General features: G+C 36.7%; 2 protein-coding genes across 2 annotated transcripts; both read right to left on the bottom strand.

Moving 5' to 3' along the window:
• Positions 1 to 482: 482 nt before the first annotated feature.
• Positions 483 to 3,313, bottom strand: LOC113285651 (RNA exonuclease 4-like). The gene is made up of 9 exons (XM_026534458.1): positions 3,155 to 3,313; positions 2,992 to 3,067; positions 2,782 to 2,896; positions 2,613 to 2,697; positions 1,765 to 1,873; positions 1,599 to 1,687; positions 1,441 to 1,505; positions 1,260 to 1,338; positions 483 to 1,121 (listed from the first exon to the last, which is right to left on the bottom strand). Exons 1-9 carry the CDS (start codon positions 3,203 to 3,205, stop codon positions 996 to 998), a joined length of 795 nt encoding a protein of 264 aa, XP_026390243.1. The 5' UTR covers positions 3,206 to 3,313; the 3' UTR covers positions 483 to 995.
• A 10,755-nt stretch (positions 3,314 to 14,068) lies between these two features.
• Positions 14,069 to 18,665, bottom strand: LOC113287524 (acyl-coenzyme A oxidase 3, peroxisomal-like). The gene is made up of 12 exons (XM_026536303.1): positions 17,743 to 18,665; positions 17,275 to 17,500; positions 17,010 to 17,182; positions 16,831 to 16,930; positions 16,598 to 16,672; positions 16,125 to 16,255; positions 15,691 to 15,826; positions 15,492 to 15,611; positions 15,195 to 15,341; positions 15,010 to 15,114; positions 14,823 to 14,924; positions 14,069 to 14,525 (listed from the first exon to the last, which is right to left on the bottom strand). Exons 1-12 carry the CDS (start codon positions 18,237 to 18,239, stop codon positions 14,277 to 14,279), a joined length of 2,061 nt encoding a protein of 686 aa, XP_026392088.1. The 5' UTR covers positions 18,240 to 18,665; the 3' UTR covers positions 14,069 to 14,276.
• Between the last annotated feature and the right edge of the window lie 334 nt (positions 18,666 to 18,999).

Raw genomic sequence — 18,999 nt, 5'->3', positions numbered from 1 at the left:
GATCGTTCAAAGGGGATAGATTGAAAAGCACACAACTCGATATTCTTTTTGCCTCCTCGATAGCTCTAATTCGCGTTAAACTTTGTTATAATGGACTAGTAGATCTGTCAAATGTAGGATTAAGCACATCTAGCCTAATCCAGAGCCTGGAGTAACTGTGTTCCAGCTCTCCGTGGAACCATTGCTGTCTTAGCAAGAGATGGTCAGCAGGCCTATACGTTTTTCTTGCAGTACATTTAAAACCCAAAAAAATATAGAAGTCCCCATCTTATGATCAAGTGGCAAGGAAACCAGCCCAATAAGTTAGGGTTGTAAACCTCAACCACACAACAGGCTACTAGGCTGGTTTTTTGGGGCGTTACCGCATAATTGCACAACTCTCTCAGAGAATTGTGTGTTCAAATTGAATGAGAACTGGGAGAAGTTCAACAGGTTTAGTTCAGAAAGGAAAAACCTTCTTTCTGTCTTGCATGAAACAGATGTATAGCATTCTGCTTTCTAAGATCTTATGTAGGTATATCAATACAATACCGTAATAATTCTTCCGAATTCCGTGATCCTGTTTTCATCTGAAATCAACGATTAACTTTTGCCGTGTATTTATGGACTTTCTTTCAAAAACGGTGCACAACATACTTAATTCATCAATGATAATCCAATTGACTGCAGAGCTGCCTAACGATACAATGTGCAGAGCTGCCTAATGATACAATGTGTAGTTGGTGACCCCCCCCCCCCCCCCGGCACAACGAGCATTAAATTGAATACAAAATTTTCACCGTAGGGAATATCATGTTTGGCACACTTTGGGAGAAGATAACCACAATCATGATTGATCCTTTTCTTCCACTGATCATGTAAATGTGTCTTCAAGGAAAATTCACTGACAGATGACACTGCCAGCTCTAGTGCCATCAGGACGGTTGATGACTCACTTGGGAAAGTTCCAGAGCAGAAACAGTTCAATTGGCATCAGCATTTGCTACTGCTCCACATCATGGCTTCCTTTTCCGGTTAAATTTCTTCCGCTTTACATTGAACTTGAAGTGATCTTTAATACTCTTTTCCCATACCCTTTTGTTTCTCTGATATAATAGCATGGCAGCTCGGGCATCTTCAATCTGAAACAACACGTGATCTGTAAGTTAGGAGTTTGACAGCTTTATATTCAACAATATATAGGAAATAAAAATACTCCGTTCAATCAAATATAGCTGTCACAATTGAAAACTATAATAATAGTTAATTGAAGATCTTACAGGGCAGTGCTCTCCATCTTGGATCTTTACACCGAGAAATTCATCTGCAAGAACTCGAAGTGCCCTCTTACGGCCCTCCCTGATTCATCAGAGATACACTGTTAACAGAATAGTCACTGAAGTGAAGCATATAACTACAAGAGCAGCGAAACCTGATTCCAAAACCAAGAGGTCACCATACTTCAAAAAAGGTTGATATTCTGAGGTGTCCCGGATATCCTTTTTTGGATGACTTAACAGCAATGCCTGTTGATCCAAAACCAAACGAACCCCAGTTTAAATCACCACCCATTTAAATCAACAAATCAAAATAAAAAATGGAGGAAACAATTTTCCAACCTTAAGATCATTGTGCAAGGCATGGCCCACAAGAACCCGTCCATTGATCAGCTCCACCACTTTCATTTGAACATCCTGAAAGTCCTTTGCTGCAAAATATTTATCAATCAGGCAACCTCCAAAAATTAGATTCTAAGAATACAAGAGGGGGTAGTGGGACACCAACCTTTCCTCATATCACGGGGTCTGATTCCACTAACTTCAGTACGAAAGTCTACAACACGCTCCACTGGGCGTACAAACTCATCGTATATTACATTCCCCCGTGTATTCACCTGCAATGAAAATTTACCACAATGACGAAACGCTTTCAACCGTCAGCAAGTTTCAAATTTTATGTATTTTCTTTCTCAAGGTGCCTGCTAGACTCCAAGGATTTCACGTTTTATTGCTCCATATGTGTGACAAGCAAATCAGCAAAAGTGAGGCAACTGCTTCCAAGATCACCAAAACATGGGCACGTCTAAGAGTTTACAGCCACATAACAATAGTGAAGCAAGTTCATTTATTTGCAATCGGACACTTCTTCAATTATTTCCCCAGACTTGTCTTAACAAAGAATGGAATCTATCTAGTTTGCTATCCTTTCAGATATGCACATGGTTATGCAGAGAGAAATATCATGACACAAACTATATACATCAGTAGGTGGTAACCTGGACCTGGATGCAACATGACAAAAAGTAGTAAACTTCCTCCTTGGTAGTTAGTTGAACCTATCTAGCTATAGCATCTAGGTTCAACATGACAAAAATCTTTACGAGAATATTGACCAGATAACTTCTAAATAATTGACAGTTACAACTTTAAGCAACTATAATTTATGTTAATGAATACAAGTATGATTACATTTTCTCATGGAAGGCATTATAAACTGAATGCTTTAGAACGATAATGAGATGAGAATTTCAAGATAAAAACATAATGTACATTCTAGTGCAAATGGAGAACCCTAAGATAATTTCTACTCCGAAAAACTGAAGTTACAGAAACAAAACAACATGAGTTAAGTACCAGGGTAACACGTCCTAGAGCACTTTTGTTTCCTTGAGAGCCGACACCAACCATTTCACAATCCATAGCAATTTCATTCGTTAAGCTGTCAAAGCAGGTCAATTTTTAAACTCCAAGTCTGCAACACAGCTGAACTTCTTTCAGCTTAAATTAAGAAGAAGACAAATACCTGCAATTTGAGTTGGTTGGAATTAAAATAGATGCTGGAGAATCATCATCACTCTCTTCTTCTTCATCATCATCATCATCATCATCATCATCATCATATCTTTCTTTGCGTTTCCCTAATCGAAAAGATAAACAGGAGAAACTATTTAGTAAAAAGAAAGAAGGAACAAAAGAACACATTTTGGGGTAATTTCTTCCATTAATCTATTACCTAAAACACTTCTTTTGAATTCATTTTGTGAACCGACAGATGGTTTTGGTGCCCTAGGAACCTGACTTTTAAGTTTCTGCAAGATAAAACAAACAAATATCAGTCAAACAAACAGAAAGCTATATAGAGAAAGAAAGAGAGGGAGAAAGTGGTGGCGATTTACTTCTTGTAGCTGAAGCCAGTTTGGATTAACATGCTGTTTCTTAGGTTTCATACTCAGAATCCTTGAAAACTGAAGCTTTGTTTATTTGCAGACAACTTCTCTCCCGTTTTCAGTTTTCTCTCTCAACTTCGAAGATTTTTAATGGGATCCTAAAACCTGAGAAAACTCTTTGACTTTGCGGGAACTAGGGCATAAATCGGGTCGGTTATGTTACGAATACCCGGACTGGTAACACTGGTTTGTATCATGGTAGGCTTGTAGCCTTTGTAGGTGTTATCCACACATAGGGTTGGATGTGGGCTGTCATAAATTTTGTACATTATCAGGGTGAGCAGGCAAGAAATAGAGGTTTCGAAAAATATTTGGTGCTAGAGGTTTTCAAATTCATGTCGCTGGTTTCGTCACCCAGTGACTTTTCTTAAACAGTAGAACTATTTACAAAAATGACTGAAATCCTCTAGGCTTCCTTGGGCCTAGTTACAATCTCCTCTTATAGTTCTACACTTATACTTGTAAGTTGTAAGTTGTAACATTGCAAGAATCAATCCGGTCTTTTCTGACTATGCAGGAAACTGCAAGGGAGCTAGAGGAGCGCAATTACCTTCACAAACTGTTAGGACACCAACCTTGCGGCACACTTAATTCCCTTATTAGGGCTTGCTCAGTTTAGTATTTAGTTTCTTTATTTAGGTAATAGATAATTTGTTTATCAAGTTACGTGAGTTATAAATACTCACGTTCTGTAATCACTTAGACATTAATCAAAATACAATTAAATCAGTTTAATTATTTTCTTGTTAATAATTTTGTTCATACTTTTCTCCGCTTTTGTTCATCCAATTCACATTATTCTGTCACTTTTAGTTTCGAACCCTAATATCTGTCATCAGAGCAGGTTAGATTTTCACTCAAATTTCATCGATTTTTTTTCTTCGCTTTCGCTATTTATCATGACGTTTCCAACTTTTGATGGAGTTGATCCTGAGGGCTGGATTCTTCAAGCTGATCAATATTTCAGCTTACATGGTACAAAAAGTTTTAAAATGCTAAGGGTTGTTGCTAATCTCAAATGGGATGACATTTATTTGTATCGATCCGTAAAAAAGTCTCTTACTAAGCCAACATGCGAAGAATTTTGTTCTGAACTTCGTTCTCGATTCGGATCTCGCAAGCATATCGACTCATGTAACACTGTTTCTGCAATTGCGCAAACAAGGACCAAATCCCTACGTTTTCAGTATGTTGTTAAAATAGAAGTAAGAGGACATGGTAAAGAGAATTTAAGCATAAAGGTTGGTGATGGTTCTGTTTCGGAGGTGTTTTATCCGAGAAGCACATCAACAAAGAAGATAACTTGACTCCAACACGCTGGTCGCGCTTAGCTGTTGCATTAGAATATTTTCGGCGTTTAACTAGAGAAATCAGAGCTACACCTTCTGCGTTACCAGCTTCACTGGAAGAAATTATTATCCAAGATGCAGTGAATGATTCAATTCAAACAAATATTGGAGTCACACACTGATGATGGAGATGCTACAATTAGTCTCTTGAACCTTTTCAATATCTCGGAGTCACACACTGATGGTGGAGATGCTACAATTAGTGAAAATCTGTCCAAAATTTCGGAAGATGTCAGGCACGCCACTTGTAATCCTTAAGAACAAGATATTGAAGCTCCTGAAATAGATACAGGTGAAGACTCTAACGAAGAGTCTGAATACGAGACAGACAATGATGTGGTGGATGTCGCAAAAGTAAAATCAGTTGAAGAGGTCTCTCGGTGGAAACTAATGACTAAATAACAAAACATGGAGAAACTTAAGACATTTAGTTCATCACTTGGTCTTACTAGTGGAGGTAACAAAGTTGTGGTTAAGAAAATCCTTGGAGGCATTGTAGATACTTTCCATTCCTCGAAACCAATCAAGGATTTGGGTCCAAGCAATGATGATTTGGGTAAAGGGAAAAGAACCCCCATACCAAAGAAGAAACTATAGGGTTCAGTTAGTTTGGCACTTATATATGTTGGTAAGCAGTTGTTATGCTTTTGTTTTTCGCGACTTGTGTGTTGAGGCGGCTTTTTGCCTTCTCTTGTTGCGCTTAGACGCCTCTCATCTTGTATTTCTTTTTTCATTTTTAATAAAATTTTAACCTTTTAAGAGTCAAAAAAAAAAAATCAAACAAATGTTGAGTTAGGTTCAAACCGTATGGAGTTGAAATTTTCTCGTGAAAGTGCTTGCACCCAAGATTATTTCAAGGCATCATGGAGCTATCATGAGGCTGATGACTTGAACATAAATTTTGATTGGATGGGGTTATCGGGTTTTGCTCCTAATTTTGATTGGACTGATCCGCTAAGACCATATCTCATATCAAGTATGGGAATCGTTCCAACACTTATTAACAAGCTTATTTAATGGAAACTGCAAGATGAAACTTAGCTTATATAAAGACAACTCTCTTTATTGATGTTTGGAAAATCTCTCAAAACTAAACACAAGCTCTAATCTTGCTCATATGATCAACCACAACTTTGATGATCATATATGTATAGAACTATGAATTCATTTTCCTAGTCCTATTACCTTATTACATGTCTTTCATTTCCTTAGAACTAGATGACTTCTAATTCCCTTAGGATTACATCAATTCCCTAATCTTGTCCTAACCAGCTTGTTAGTGACTTCTATGTTGAAGTCAATCCAACATTATTAACGCCAATGAGTTGGAATCAATTATACAAACGTCCTCCAAGCTGAATCAATCTACAACTGCTAAAGAACATTATCAACTGCCGATCAACAAAGCATTAATCGTTGTTAACCACATGCTTCCTAGTGAGAATATTTTTCATCATCATATTCACTATATCATAAGTTGTTTGATCGTGGGAAGTATGCAGCTGTGCCATCGAATTCTCGTGGGGAATTGATTCTTCGATTAATTTCTAAATTTGGGTGTCAATCAGATTTTGGTTCTGATATGGGCTACAAACAACTAGCTAAATGCAAGAATTCACTCTAGTACAAATTTAGTGGTAATGATTCTTTTTATCCTTTTTATGATTATTCTCGAATATTGTTTGATCGTCGGAAGTCCGTAGTCATATCATCGAATTTTTGTGGAGAAAATTTCATTAATAAGTTTGTGCAACTATTGGATTTTACTACTGGCGATAAGCATCTTGTTAGTGCTAGCAAGGATGGATACGAGAAACTTGTGCGCTTGCAGATATTATTATTAACCCCAAATCACAGAATTGGTGAATATTTTACCATCAATCTCAATTCTTCTCGTAGCATATTCGACCGAGGGAAAGAGTTCAAACTTATTATAAGGAATTCGTGTTTTGCTATGTGTGATTGTGTGTTGTGTTATGTTTTTTATGAGCCTTTGAAATTTTTGGAAAATTTATATGAAGAAGACGTTCAGAACTTGATTTATAGCCATGGTTACTGGTAAGATTCATCCGGTAATAAAATTTCTTGTCTGTTCACTATGAGTGGTGTTTCTAGCACTGTTTGTCAGATGTCTGGTACAATGCTTCATATGGTTAGTCGAAGGTGTTATAAACAACTTGCAAATTCCAAGGTGTTTCTCAACAACAAACTAAGAGGTACTGGCGATGGCCATGCATCCAGGGGAGAGTCCAGGCTTTGCGGTTTTGATGTGTTTATGGAAGAAGAGTTGGAGTATAATTTTCGGAATGTCGTTGAACAATCTTTGAGGAATGTGCCATTTGGCGCAAGAGAGGCCACCTTGGATTGTTTTGTGGCAAACGCCATTTTATGGCATTAATATTTTGAAAAAGTTGCCTGCATCATACGTTGACTTCGAAAAGCTTAAATTATTTCCAGCATCTCCACTGGAGTGTCCAGTTTTACTTTTCTGGATTTGGTTTAGGGTAATGTACCTACGTTTTGTGATTTTCAGAGATACATATGGGAGAATGTATGGAAATTAACTCACACGACTTTCATGAAAGGGATAATTGGAAAACTTTCCCATATTTCGATACTCGTTCGGAAACTGCCCCATAGAAAAAAAGTTATGGAAAAATGCCCCACCGTTGCTATTTCTGTCCAAACTGTGTTAACTGGTCAATGACGCCACATGTGTGAGTTTCATGTGTCGGAAAAAGACATATACACCCTAAATATTTCTTTCTCCTACGTATTTCTGCCCATCTTCTCCATTTACATTACAACAAAATAAAAAAATACAGAGAGACGCAAATCGAGTTTTAGTGAGGAGCCAATTGGAATTATCTCTTCACGGTACGAGAAGGATGAACGTTTATGGTTTTGCGTGTTTTTGAATTGATTAATCCAGGAAAACAATCGAAGAGTTCTCGTAGTTCAAATTCAGAGGAATATATAAGAAAGTTGAAGTAAAAGGGAGGACAGAGCTATAGTTAGTGGAAATCAATAAGTTCATGAAACCCATGTCAATTCTGTCTTGTTTCGAAGAAATTTCAATTTCAATTTGGTTTTGAAACATGAAATCAGAAATTAGGGTTCATTGATTTTTGGAAAATATTTGATTTTTAAGGTTCATAGAATTTAGGGTTTTTACTGTGTAATCATGTAATTGAAGTTATTAAATCTTTGTGGTGGATGTAATAACCCTAATTAGTGGATTTGAAGGTTTGGTTTTCGGGATTTGGACAGTCAAGACATGGTTTGTGAGCTATGGTTTAAGGGTTCTCAAGACAAGTTAAAATGGAACTTGGAATAATTTTTTCTTCACAATGAATCTGTTATGTGGTCGCTACGATTGATGGCAGATGATAATATTTTGCATCTGGATGTAAAGTTAAGGAATAAGAAGATACGTGAGAAGGAGGAGATATATATTAAAGTCACATAAGTAATTTACTGTATCGAATATATCTCGCCAGAGTAGATATTGACAAGTCAATGGGGCGAGTTTGACTATTTCGATGGAAAAGTGACGGTGGGGCCAATGTAGTTAATATCGGATATCGGTTTATTTCGGCCAAGACCGATAAACTGGTACGACTTTATATCGGGGATATTATCGTTCAAATATCGGTTCCAAATTTAGAGACTATAATTTTATAGCTACCATCAATTTTATCAAAAACACAAGAGTAACTTCAATAAATTTAAAGTTTATTACCTAAAATGATAAATAAGCAAGATCAAACTAGAAATAGGAGAGTAACTTCAACAACTTTAAAGTTTACTGCCTAAAATGGTAATTAAACAAGTACAAAGTTCAAACTAGAAACACAAGAGTAACTTCAACAACTTTAAAGTGTACTACCTAAAATGGTAATCAAACAAGGATATTACAATCTTATTCAAAATCATACGAGACACTATAAATATCATCATTTTCAGTAACTCCATTGGCTCATCAAGTAGTCCATAATCAGTTTCTAACATCAATTGATCAGTATCATATTCATCATACTCAGAGTCGGTTGGGTAAGTAGACTTACTTCGAGAGCTACATGCACCTATACTACCAACTGGTCTACTTTCTTCACCAAGAATATCTTGCAAATCATCCAAAGTTCCATCAAGAATATCTTGAAATATCCCTGATATACGGCCGATATTGACTACATTGGACGATAATATCGTCAAGATATCGTATCGCCGATATAATGCTTATCCTACCGCTCCAAGGCCGATATCCGAAATATCCCTGATATATCGGCCGATACGGACGATATTGACTACATTGGGTGGGGTATTTTCCTATAACTTTTTTTCCATGGGGCAGTTTCCCAACGGGGAATCGAAATATGGAGCATTTTTCCAATTATCCCTTGATGAAAGCGTTACTTGCAGATAGTATATCGAGGAAGGACAGATTTAGTCGTGTGATTATGCAAGATCATATGATTGAAGTTCTGGAGTTCTTGAATTTTTCTCTTGACTATGCTTATATTAACTGTTATAACCACCAAGATCCAGGGTATTGCGAGCTCGTTGAGGTGTTAATCATTACACGGATTGTTATTAGCAGGTGCCCTTACTATAATTTCTAAATTCTACCTTGCTTCTTCGAAGGTTATTATGGACTCATACTACGGAATAATAAGAGCTGCCCAAGAGGTTATTTCCATTCAGCAGCACTCATGGAAGACAACAGGGTAATAAGTTTGTGCTTATATGGAATCCTACTAGTCCAATGCCATCGTACACTTATAAGAACCATAAATACAATTTCTTTTGTATTGCATGGCCACCTGATGGTAAATGTTTTGTTATTGCTATCGAGGAAGACAAGGAATCTGCTACCGGCAAGAGATCTTTGGATTGCGTAATTGTTTTGACAGCGATTGAGGCTAAAAATGTGATTAACGGGTACTTTATGAAATGCTGGTGGGATGCAGTTTTGGCATTTTTGAAAATCTTGGAACCTGTTGTCACAACAAGATTGGTTTATTTGGATCTCGCTTCGAACAACACATACAGCAACCTGCAGAAAGTGAAAGCATTGCAAGAGGGTAGTAACATTGATTGAATGTGATAAGTTCTGGCATTCCAGAACATCTTCATGGTAGTTGTAGTGCGAACGGAAAGCCTGTTATATTCTCTCACTGTGATTCCAGTAAACAAGAAAGTTTTTATGGACAAGATGCAGATACTCAAATAAATTGTGATGCCTGTTTCGAAACTGAGGAAGAAATTGATAAGGATGAATTGTTTGCTGTCGTTAGTATCAATTTGCAGTCCAACGAAATTTTTGAAGCTGATGCAAACGTCCAGTTCAGACAAGTGGAGACAAAATTAATGATGTCCACAAGAAACGTAAGGACTTCTCTAATCTCTGTTTTGATCATAGACGATTATCGTTTGACAGGGGCAAGAAATCCAGAATTACTTGGAAGGAGTTCAGCAATGCGTGCTGGATACTGGCCACACGTATAGACCAGTTTGCCATTGTTATGGGAAAACATTTAATTATTGGTAGTGGCAATGAGTTTCTCAAGGAACTGCATGATGGCATGTACTGTTTCAGCAAACAAGCAATAGTGGGTCTCGCCAGTGTAGACATACATCAAGTTGACAACTTATATTCCAACATTAGTAAAGCAGTTAGCTTGGTAAATCTTGCTTCACGAGGATTTTGCATAGATAATAACTCCATTATTGCTTTATTTAATACCTTTGCTTTGAAGATGTGGTATATAATTGCAGTCCAGATATGGAAGCCACCTTGGCACTTACCGGATTGGAAGTATTCATGCTTGAAATTAATTTCTTTGCGCAAGTCGAGCTTATCAAGATTATGGAAGTCACCTTAGTTAGCCGTTGCAGAATCTAATGATGTTTCTGTGATGAGTTATGGCGATCAATTTGAGGACAATTTCCTACTACCGTGGACTATACAACTTGGGAACCTGATTCAGTTCTGGGGCACAAAATGTTTAAGAAAGGCAATGCAGCTGCAACAAAGTGGTTAGTGAAATGGAAAGATCATCCCAATGAATAAGCAACTTGGGAGGATGTTGATACTATTCTTGCTCGATTTTCAGAATTCCAGGCTTGAGGACAAGCCATTTTTCAGGCGCGTGGGATGTTAGGACACCAACTTTGCGACACACTTAATTCCCTTATTAGGGTTTGCCCTATTTTAGTATTTAGTTTCTTTATTTAGTTAATACATAATTTGTTTATCAAGTTACGTGAATTATAGATACTCAAGTTCTATAATCACTTGGACATTGATCAAAATACAACTAAATCAGTTTAATTATTTTCTTGTTAATAACTCTATTCATACTTTTCTCCGCTTTTGTTCATACAATTCACGTTTCACTTTTAGTTTCGAACCCTAATACAAACCTAGGAGAGTTAGCAAGGGAGGGAGGCTGAAACAGCCTTCCAATGGGTAGAACAGCTAAGAATGAAGATGAAATGTTTAATAGCGTTACTCGTGTCAAGTTACTATTACAAACAGTTAGTCCTTGCAAGAAATCTATTCAACCGTTGTAATTGGGAGGCGGATGTAAACTGTCCTTGATCTTCCATTCTATTCTCGCTGGCGTATTCTTCTCACTTCTAGTTATCTTTTCCCTTTTACAGGAAGGAAGACAAGTAGACAACCATTAAACAAATCACAAAATTGGTCAAAAAGACCAAAACACAAAATTCCTAGGTGAAATAGATTCTTAGCTTTTGATACTGTTTATATAGCCAAACATCAGAAATATACTGTTTATATAGCCAATTTGGATATTTGGCCCAGGAAAATTAAAATAAAAAAATATGTCTTACCTTAAATACCCCTAACCTTCTAAACTCTTCTTTTCAAAAAGAATTTATTTCTCTTTTCAAAACCTCCCCGTCCCTGCAGAGCTCGTTTATTCCTCACCTGCAGAATTCGATCAAAGTTTCAGAGCTCGTGTCTTTTTCAGATCTGGTTGATCAATCATGGTGATTAATGATTGTTGAATAGTCTGTTGAATCGAAGTTTTCAATTGGAGTTTCAACTGTTGAATCGAAGTTTCATCTAATAGCGTCGAACGGTAAATTTCAATTGAAATAATTTTGATTTGGTTTTTGTCCAATTGAAGTTTCTCTGTCGATTTTGAAGTAATTTTTAGTTGTTGATGATTTTTTATGAATTTGAAGATTAATCTTTGTTAATTTTTTATTTTAGTTTTTGATTTGGAATATACAGGGTTATGCAAAAGCAGTTATGCATAATAAGCTACGCAGTTATGCATAGTTGCTTTTACTGCATAACCAGTTATGCATAACAAGTTACGCAGTTATGCGTAGCTGCTCTTACTGCATAACGTTATGCATAGCTGTTTTTACTGCATAACAAGTTATGCAGATACTCTAAACAATGCATAACAAATCATGCAGTTAATTTTGGATCTGCATAACAAGCTACGCAGTTATGGTTGCTTTTACTTCATAAGCAGTTATGCATAATAAGCTACGCAGTTATGCATAGTTGCTTTTACTGCATAACCAGTTATGCATAACAAGTTACGCAGTTATGCATAGCTGCTCTTACTGCATAAGCAGTTATGCATAACGTTATGCATAGCTGTTTTTACTGCATAACCAGTTATGCATAACAAGTTACGCAGTTATGCATAGCTGCTCTTACTGCATAAGCAGTTATGCATAACGTTATGCATAGCTGTTTTTACTGCATAACCAGTTATGCATAACAAGTTATGCAGATACTCTAAACAATGCATAACAAATCATGCAGTTAATTTTGGATCTGCATAACAAGCTACGCAGTTATGGTTGCTTTTACTGCATAACCAGTTATGCATAACAAGTTACCCAGTTATGCATAGCTGCTCTTACTGCATAAGCAGTTATGCATAACGTTATGCATAGCTGTTTTTACTGCATAACCAGTTATGCATAACAAGTTATGCAGATACTCTAAACAATGCATAACAAATCATGCAGTTAATTTTGGATCTGCATAACAAGCTACGCAGTTATGGTTGCTTTTACTGCATAAGCAGTTATGCATAATAAGCTACGCAGTTATGCATAGTTGCTTTTACTGCATAACCAGTTATGCATAACAAGTTACGCAGTTATGCATAGCTGCTCTTACTGCATAAGAAGTTATGCATAACGTTATGCATAGCTGTTTTTACTGCATAACCATTTATGCATAACAAGTTATGCAGATACTCTAAACAATGCCTAAGATGTTATGCAGGATAGATATGACTTGATTTTTTAAATTTGGTCTTTGCTGTTGTTGATTTGATATTTTAATTATGAGTAAGAATTTTTTTTCTGAAGCAACATGCAGGATAGATATGCATGACAAGCAACATGCAGGATAGATAATAAGTTATGCAGTTCACCATGTTTGCTTTTACTGCATAAGCAGTTATGCATAATAAGCTACGCAGTTATGCATAGTTGCTTTTACTGCATAAGCAGTTATGCATAACAAGTATTGCAGGAAACTGATTTTCGGATGGTTTCTGATGAATCTGCTACTGTTGATGGTTAGGAGACGGTGGAGGAAATCGATTTCTGATGGTTTTTGGTTTAGGGAAACAGTGGACGAATTTGTTCCTCTTATAGTTTGTGAAAAGATGAAGAAGAAGGATGTTGGCGGTTTTCATCTGAAGAGAGAAGGAGAACGTGGTTTTGTTGAGGAGACGGAGAACGTGCAGTTACAAAAGGGTAATTGGGTCAGTTTCAATTAAAAAGTTGAACTGTCCATTTTACCCAGACGAAACTTCTACCAGTCCATATGGCCCAGAAAACTTGTGTTTTTGGCTATATAGCCCATTTCCTGTAAACAAATCTTATGTTTCACTTCCCTGCCATAATTCAGTTATATCGGGTAGAGGAGAAACTGTTAAGAGGAGCTTAATTTAATAGAATTAATTTTTATGGAACTGCTAATCGGACAAACTCCAGTAGACAGCAAAGTTAATCTATATTCCCTACAAATATGATCAATGAGTAGAAACCAGTAAATTTCTGTGTTGCAACTATACGGATACGGTACCGGATACAAGATACCAATACGCTACTATGATACACCAACTTGAAAAACTAAAATACAACGATACGGCATACTCAACATTGATGAATAGTTAAACATAAATATATTATATATAAGATAGAAACTTAACAAAATACATACACGTGTGCATGATTAAAATATAATTTGTATGATTAACCTCACTGAAGAGAGAAAAAGTTTCGATAAGAAGGAAGAAAGTCTAGAGCAAGATCACTGAACAGATTCGGAACTAATATTTTGTCACTATAGTTAAAACTTTTCATAGAATCTAGTAAAATATCTAAATTTTCTAATATTTAGTCAAAGTTTTCTAACTGAGTTGTATCTTGAAATATTGGGAGTATTAGTACATGTATCCGTGTAAATACGTATCGATACGGCTGGTTTTTTATTTTAGGCGTATTGTTGTAACACGGGTAAATTTTATTTCTTGACATTTAAGAATTACAATGTGCTGATGTCAATTTATAAGTAAAATGGAGAATATTAAGGCATCAATTTGCTAACATTATTGGGACTTGCATAATTTAGGCATGTTTCTATTACCAACACAAAGCTTCAAGCAACAGCAAAGATACTTGGAACCAAATTGGAGCCCTGCCCTTCAGGTTTACTGTTGTGCAGGAGACCAAGTATTTGCAGCAACCCAATCAAAAGCTATTGGACTGAGAAAAGCATCGGGAATACCAAGCGATTTTACCACCGAAAGAGTATGGGGTCGCAATTCACTGCATAGCTTTGTCACTTCTTTCCTTACAGCGGCGTCCTTATCTGGTGACAAATAGCCATATCTGAGGAATGATATGTCCTCTTCTATGCTGATTAAGGCGTACATTGACCTCAAAAGACCAAACACACTCTGCACAACAAACAAAATGAAATGAAATGAATAGGGTAAGTACATAACTTGTGTTCCTTGTAAAGCAGGGCCTCTGCTTCCTCAAAAACTCCTCGGTCTCCCAGTTATGGTTTATTTGTTGATGGTACCATAATCATGGACCTATTTACGGTTGCTAGTTGGGATTCCAGTAGGAACTGCGTTTTGTCTTTATATTATATATAGTTTGTGGCTTTATAGAAGATGAAAGGACATCTAGGTCAGCCTAGATGGATTTTATTTTTATAAATGGATTAACACTATATGAACAAGTCCTACCTTAAGCGCACCATCACTCACAGCAACTTCAGCCTCCACAAAGGTTTGTAGTACTGATCTTTCCGTGAAAGCTTTTGCCAAGTCCTCTGCCGTCTGGTAGGTCTGGTGTAGCACAAATAAAGCAGATGAAAATGTTATGATATGAGTATGTGAATGTTGTGTGCCAGAGAGAGAGATGTGCGCTTACAAGCATGAACGCGTTCTCTTTGCTTTCACCTTGCGCTTGAAGTTGTGATACTTCAGAAGAAAAACGGTGCAACAAATCCCGCTCCCTCAAGAAGAATATATCCATCTGATGAAATTAATTGATTATTTCAATAAAATTTGATTGGAATAACTGCTGTAACAGGATTCTAGGAACATAACTAGTACCTGGAAGTTGATGCTCCTGAGAATGGAGCTTGTGAGCTCTGCAGGAATAATAGGGCAGGGATCATTCATGTGTTCCAATCCTAGCCCTTTAAATGGTTTCTTCCTTTTCTGAGCTGCTATATATTCTGCAATGAGGGCCTTGCTGACCTGATACACAAATTCAACTGCTTCAGAGTCTGGACCAGCTAAGCTTAAAAGTATCAAATCAACCAGATGATTAAGAATCATGAGAAGTCTGCATCACCTGTAAGATGTAATGCAGGTCAATACAAACATCTCAATTTTATTTCATCCTACCTGTTGCATTAAAACATGATTGTCCCCTTCAAAGGTAGACTGCACATCATATTCACTTTTCAGATGACCCATGCGATTTTCAGTCTTCAGACCTTGCCCTCCACAAGCTTCACGGCACTCCTGATACATGTTCAATAAGATGGAATCAGAAATCTCCATGCTGGAGGACATTCAAATATAGATTGGTTTCTGACTTCACCTGAAGGGTCCTCATGTTATGCCAGGTGAAAGCAGCCTTGAATGCGCTGGAAACAACGTGAATGGTTTTGTTTGCTTGTGGAGTCCTATTAATGTACATCCTTTTCAAGTAGTTTGCTCCGAAACTCATGGCACATCTGCCAAACATATATCATGTGGTTTGTTATGTTAGATTAAAAAAGATAAGTTTCACCATATTGCAAAATATCGAAAGCATGTTCAGCCAGATAGATTGTGTCAGATTTTATAGGCGAGTTTTATATAAAGTAGAACAGTCAAAACCCTTGACAGTGGAACTTGACGAGGCGACAAAGACAAGGATGACACCTCATTATGCATAATTGACATAATAATTTATTATCAATTTTAACCCTCTAAAGTGTGCTCAGGCTACTGCTCAATAAAACTGTTAAGTAGAAAAAGCAAGAAACTTACGTTTTTGCAAGAAGAGGTAGGAGACGTCGTTGATGACTAGGGTAATCCAGCAATAGAACTTCAGGCCCATTTGGTGAAACAGAGAAAGCCCTCCTTGTCAAAGAGTACCTTAAGGCAATTGCTAAGCCAATCTGGAATGAAATACGAACAGACAAAGAAAGTGAGATTGGTATAAACATGAGGTCATCCTCATGGATATACGGCGTAGCTATCAGCCAAAGGACGTACACTTGGTGTGTGTTCTTTATTTTCTTTTCTCTTTTTTTTTTGCTAGGTCAATCAATAAATTAATTCATTAATGGAAAGAAGTATATATATATGATAGAAAATATGGGCTCTGGGCTACAGAAACACTGAGCACCCTCAAGAAAACGTGTCACATAAATCCAAAATACTTCGCACCCAAGCCCTTTACCATATGTAAAAAGCTTGGTTTGACAAGATAAGCATATTGAGCTTGGTGTTACACATACCTTCGATTGGTATATTGAGCTAACTGAAATGGTTACACGGCCTGAGGTCAGTGGGGCAAGGAATGCAGCAAATCTCTGGAACATAAACACACTTGTGTTACTATGTTGTAGCAGGGGTAATGTTAACCAACCAAACAAAAGTTCTGCTTCAAATGACAAAAACAGGTAAGAAACAACAGCAACCAGAAAACACTGTGAATTGGAGAAGTGACATGTAATGTTAATATTATCACCTGATCTGGGTCTTTAATTGCACTCAGATACTGTCCATCCGGGGACACATCTGCTACAGAGTTTAGCAAGTTCTCTCGAGGGATCCGGACATTGTCAAACCTAGGGACAGAAGTCAGCATCAACAGCAATATCTTACACATCATCAACCAAAAAGAAGGCTAAAAATTATAATATTTACCAAATCCGGCCATTATCAACACCATTCAGCCCAATTTTATGGCCGCAGTCAGCTACCCGGATGTTAGGGCATACATTTCCATCTGCATCTCTGACCTGGACTATGAATGCATGAACTCCTTGGTTAACCCCGTCGATATAAAGCTGTGAAAAGGCTACTGTGTGTGTTGCGTGCTATAAAAATCATAAGAACAAGAACATGTCAGAATAAACTCATGAACAGGACAGCACGAGATCTATTTTCATTGATAGTCTAGCTCCCTTACATTGGCTAATCCACCAATCCAATATTTCTGTGCTGATTCACAAGGTGTATTAATGACGAATTCTCCAGTATTTTTATCATAAGTTGTTATTGTTTCAATCCCCCGAACATTACTTCCATGTCCCAACTCAGTCATCGCAAAGCAACCTTTAACTACATAGTTTTCAGTATCCTTCAACCACTTGTCATGATGCCGCTTAGTGCCGAAAAATTGGATAGCACCTCCCCTTTAACCACAACATAATATAGCATGTTTTAAGTAACAATGTATATGCAATGCAAATTACAAGGGAAGGGTTGCCCAAGGCATTAACTGCAGAAGCCCAAGACCTCATATGATGTGAGACTACTTTATGCTTGTTGTTAGAAATTGAAATAAAATGATAGAGGTAAAAGTAAAAATTTGTGCAATTAAACCCTTCATGTGGATATCAAAGAATGAAAACTTCAAATGGAACGATATGCATACCAGAGAAAGAAATGAACACCAACTTTAATGGCAAGAGAATGATCATAAATACCAATGACATCTAACAAAGCAAACTTCCTTTTCTCGGCTTCAACTCCTGTCTTGGTTAACCAACCATTAAAAACACCACGATCTAACAAATACTCAATCCTTTTCATAGTCACCTCTCTTTGTTGTTCCTTTGATTGATTGAAATCAGGTGTAACAAATACTTTACCACCAGAAGTTTTAGGGCAGAATAGTTTGCTTTGCATTAATAATCCAAATAACCAATCTCTATCGTCAAAATTATGATCATCTAATAATTTTCTCATTTCTGCTGTATCGAAATTAATCTTTTCGGAAATTTCAGTTGGTGAGTATTCTAAACAAACTGATCGTTCAAGAGAGGGTGAAGAATAAGAAGTTGTAATTTGATTGAGATGGCTTGTTAAAATTCTAGCTCTCCTTGCTACTTGATCTGTTAAAGAAGTTGATGAAGACGATGAAAAAGCCATTAATGATCAAATCAAGAATTTGTGGTTTGTGAATTTGATTCTGGAGGTGAAGAAAGGGGGAGAATAGAGATTTGGGGGAAATTGAAGTTATATATCTTTTTTTTGATAAGTAGAGAGTCAAATATTGGAATGCTAAATTGGGTTTGAATTGAAGATGGATTAATTTCGTTGTCAGTGATAGCTTTAATTTATCATTTTTTATTAAAATCACAAGAGGTGATAAGTAAGGAGAAAAAATTCAAGAAGGGTGTAATGGAAAGTTGGTTACTGTCTTATTATTAAGGAAGAAATTGAGAAAATCGTTACAACGATGCCTAATCAGTACTGTATTAGTTGGTGAAGATTCATTACACAGTAATTTTTTAATAAAATGTATTCTTGATTTCTTGGAATGTGCAAAGTTTATCCTGACTGAATTGGATGAGATCAGCCATACTGTTACGGTGGAATATTGACAAGTTCGTGACAAGTTGGACAATCTAGAAGGCTGGTTTGTTTCTGTCTTACGGATGATGTTAAGGATGCCGAGGCCTCCTAACTTACCACACGAGGTTAGTCAGTAGTGTAGTTATTTTATTTGGGCAGATCGGATGACATGGTTGAAAATTATCATGCCATGTTGACATCACTTTTCGTAAAAAAGGAAACCAAATGATGATAAGTTTGAAGTTAGTTTTTTGTCAATATATTCCTCGTGTAAAATTGTATATTTCAAGAAAGAATGGGTGATTGAGAGACTATAAGCTTACCGTCTATCATT

Source organism: Papaver somniferum, chromosome 6 (assembly GCF_003573695.1).
Source record: "Papaver somniferum cultivar HN1 chromosome 6, ASM357369v1, whole genome shotgun sequence".
NCBI lineage: Eukaryota > Viridiplantae > Streptophyta > Magnoliopsida > Ranunculales > Papaveraceae > Papaver > Papaver somniferum.
This window is presented reverse-complemented; position numbering and strand designations above follow the sequence as displayed.

Bases quoted from the DNA above. Each gene is read 5' to 3' on its own strand.
- LOC113285651 (XM_026534458.1), bottom strand. From the start codon at position 3,205: ATGAAACCTAAGAAACAGCATGTTAATCCAAACTGGCTTCAGCTACAA. The intron at 3,068-3,154 runs GTAAATCGCCAC...TTTATCTTGCAG, and splicing joins ACTGGCTTCAGCTACAAGAA to AAACTTAAAAGTCAGGTTCC. The intron at 1,688-1,764 runs GTTGGTGTCCCA...AATATTTTGCAG, and splicing joins ACCCCGTGATATGAGGAAAG to CAAAGGACTTTCAGGATGTT.
- LOC113287524 (XM_026536303.1), bottom strand. From the start codon at position 18,239: ATGGCTTTTTCATCGTCTTCATCAACTTCTTTAACAGATCAAGTAGCA. The intron at 17,183-17,274 runs GTAAGGGAGCTA...TGATTTTTATAG, and splicing joins GGATTGGTGGATTAGCCAAT to CACGCAACACACACAGTAGC. The intron at 15,342-15,491 runs GTAGGATGAAAT...TTTGTGTATCAG, and splicing joins ATCATGTTTTAATGCAACAG to GTCAGCAAGGCCCTCATTGC.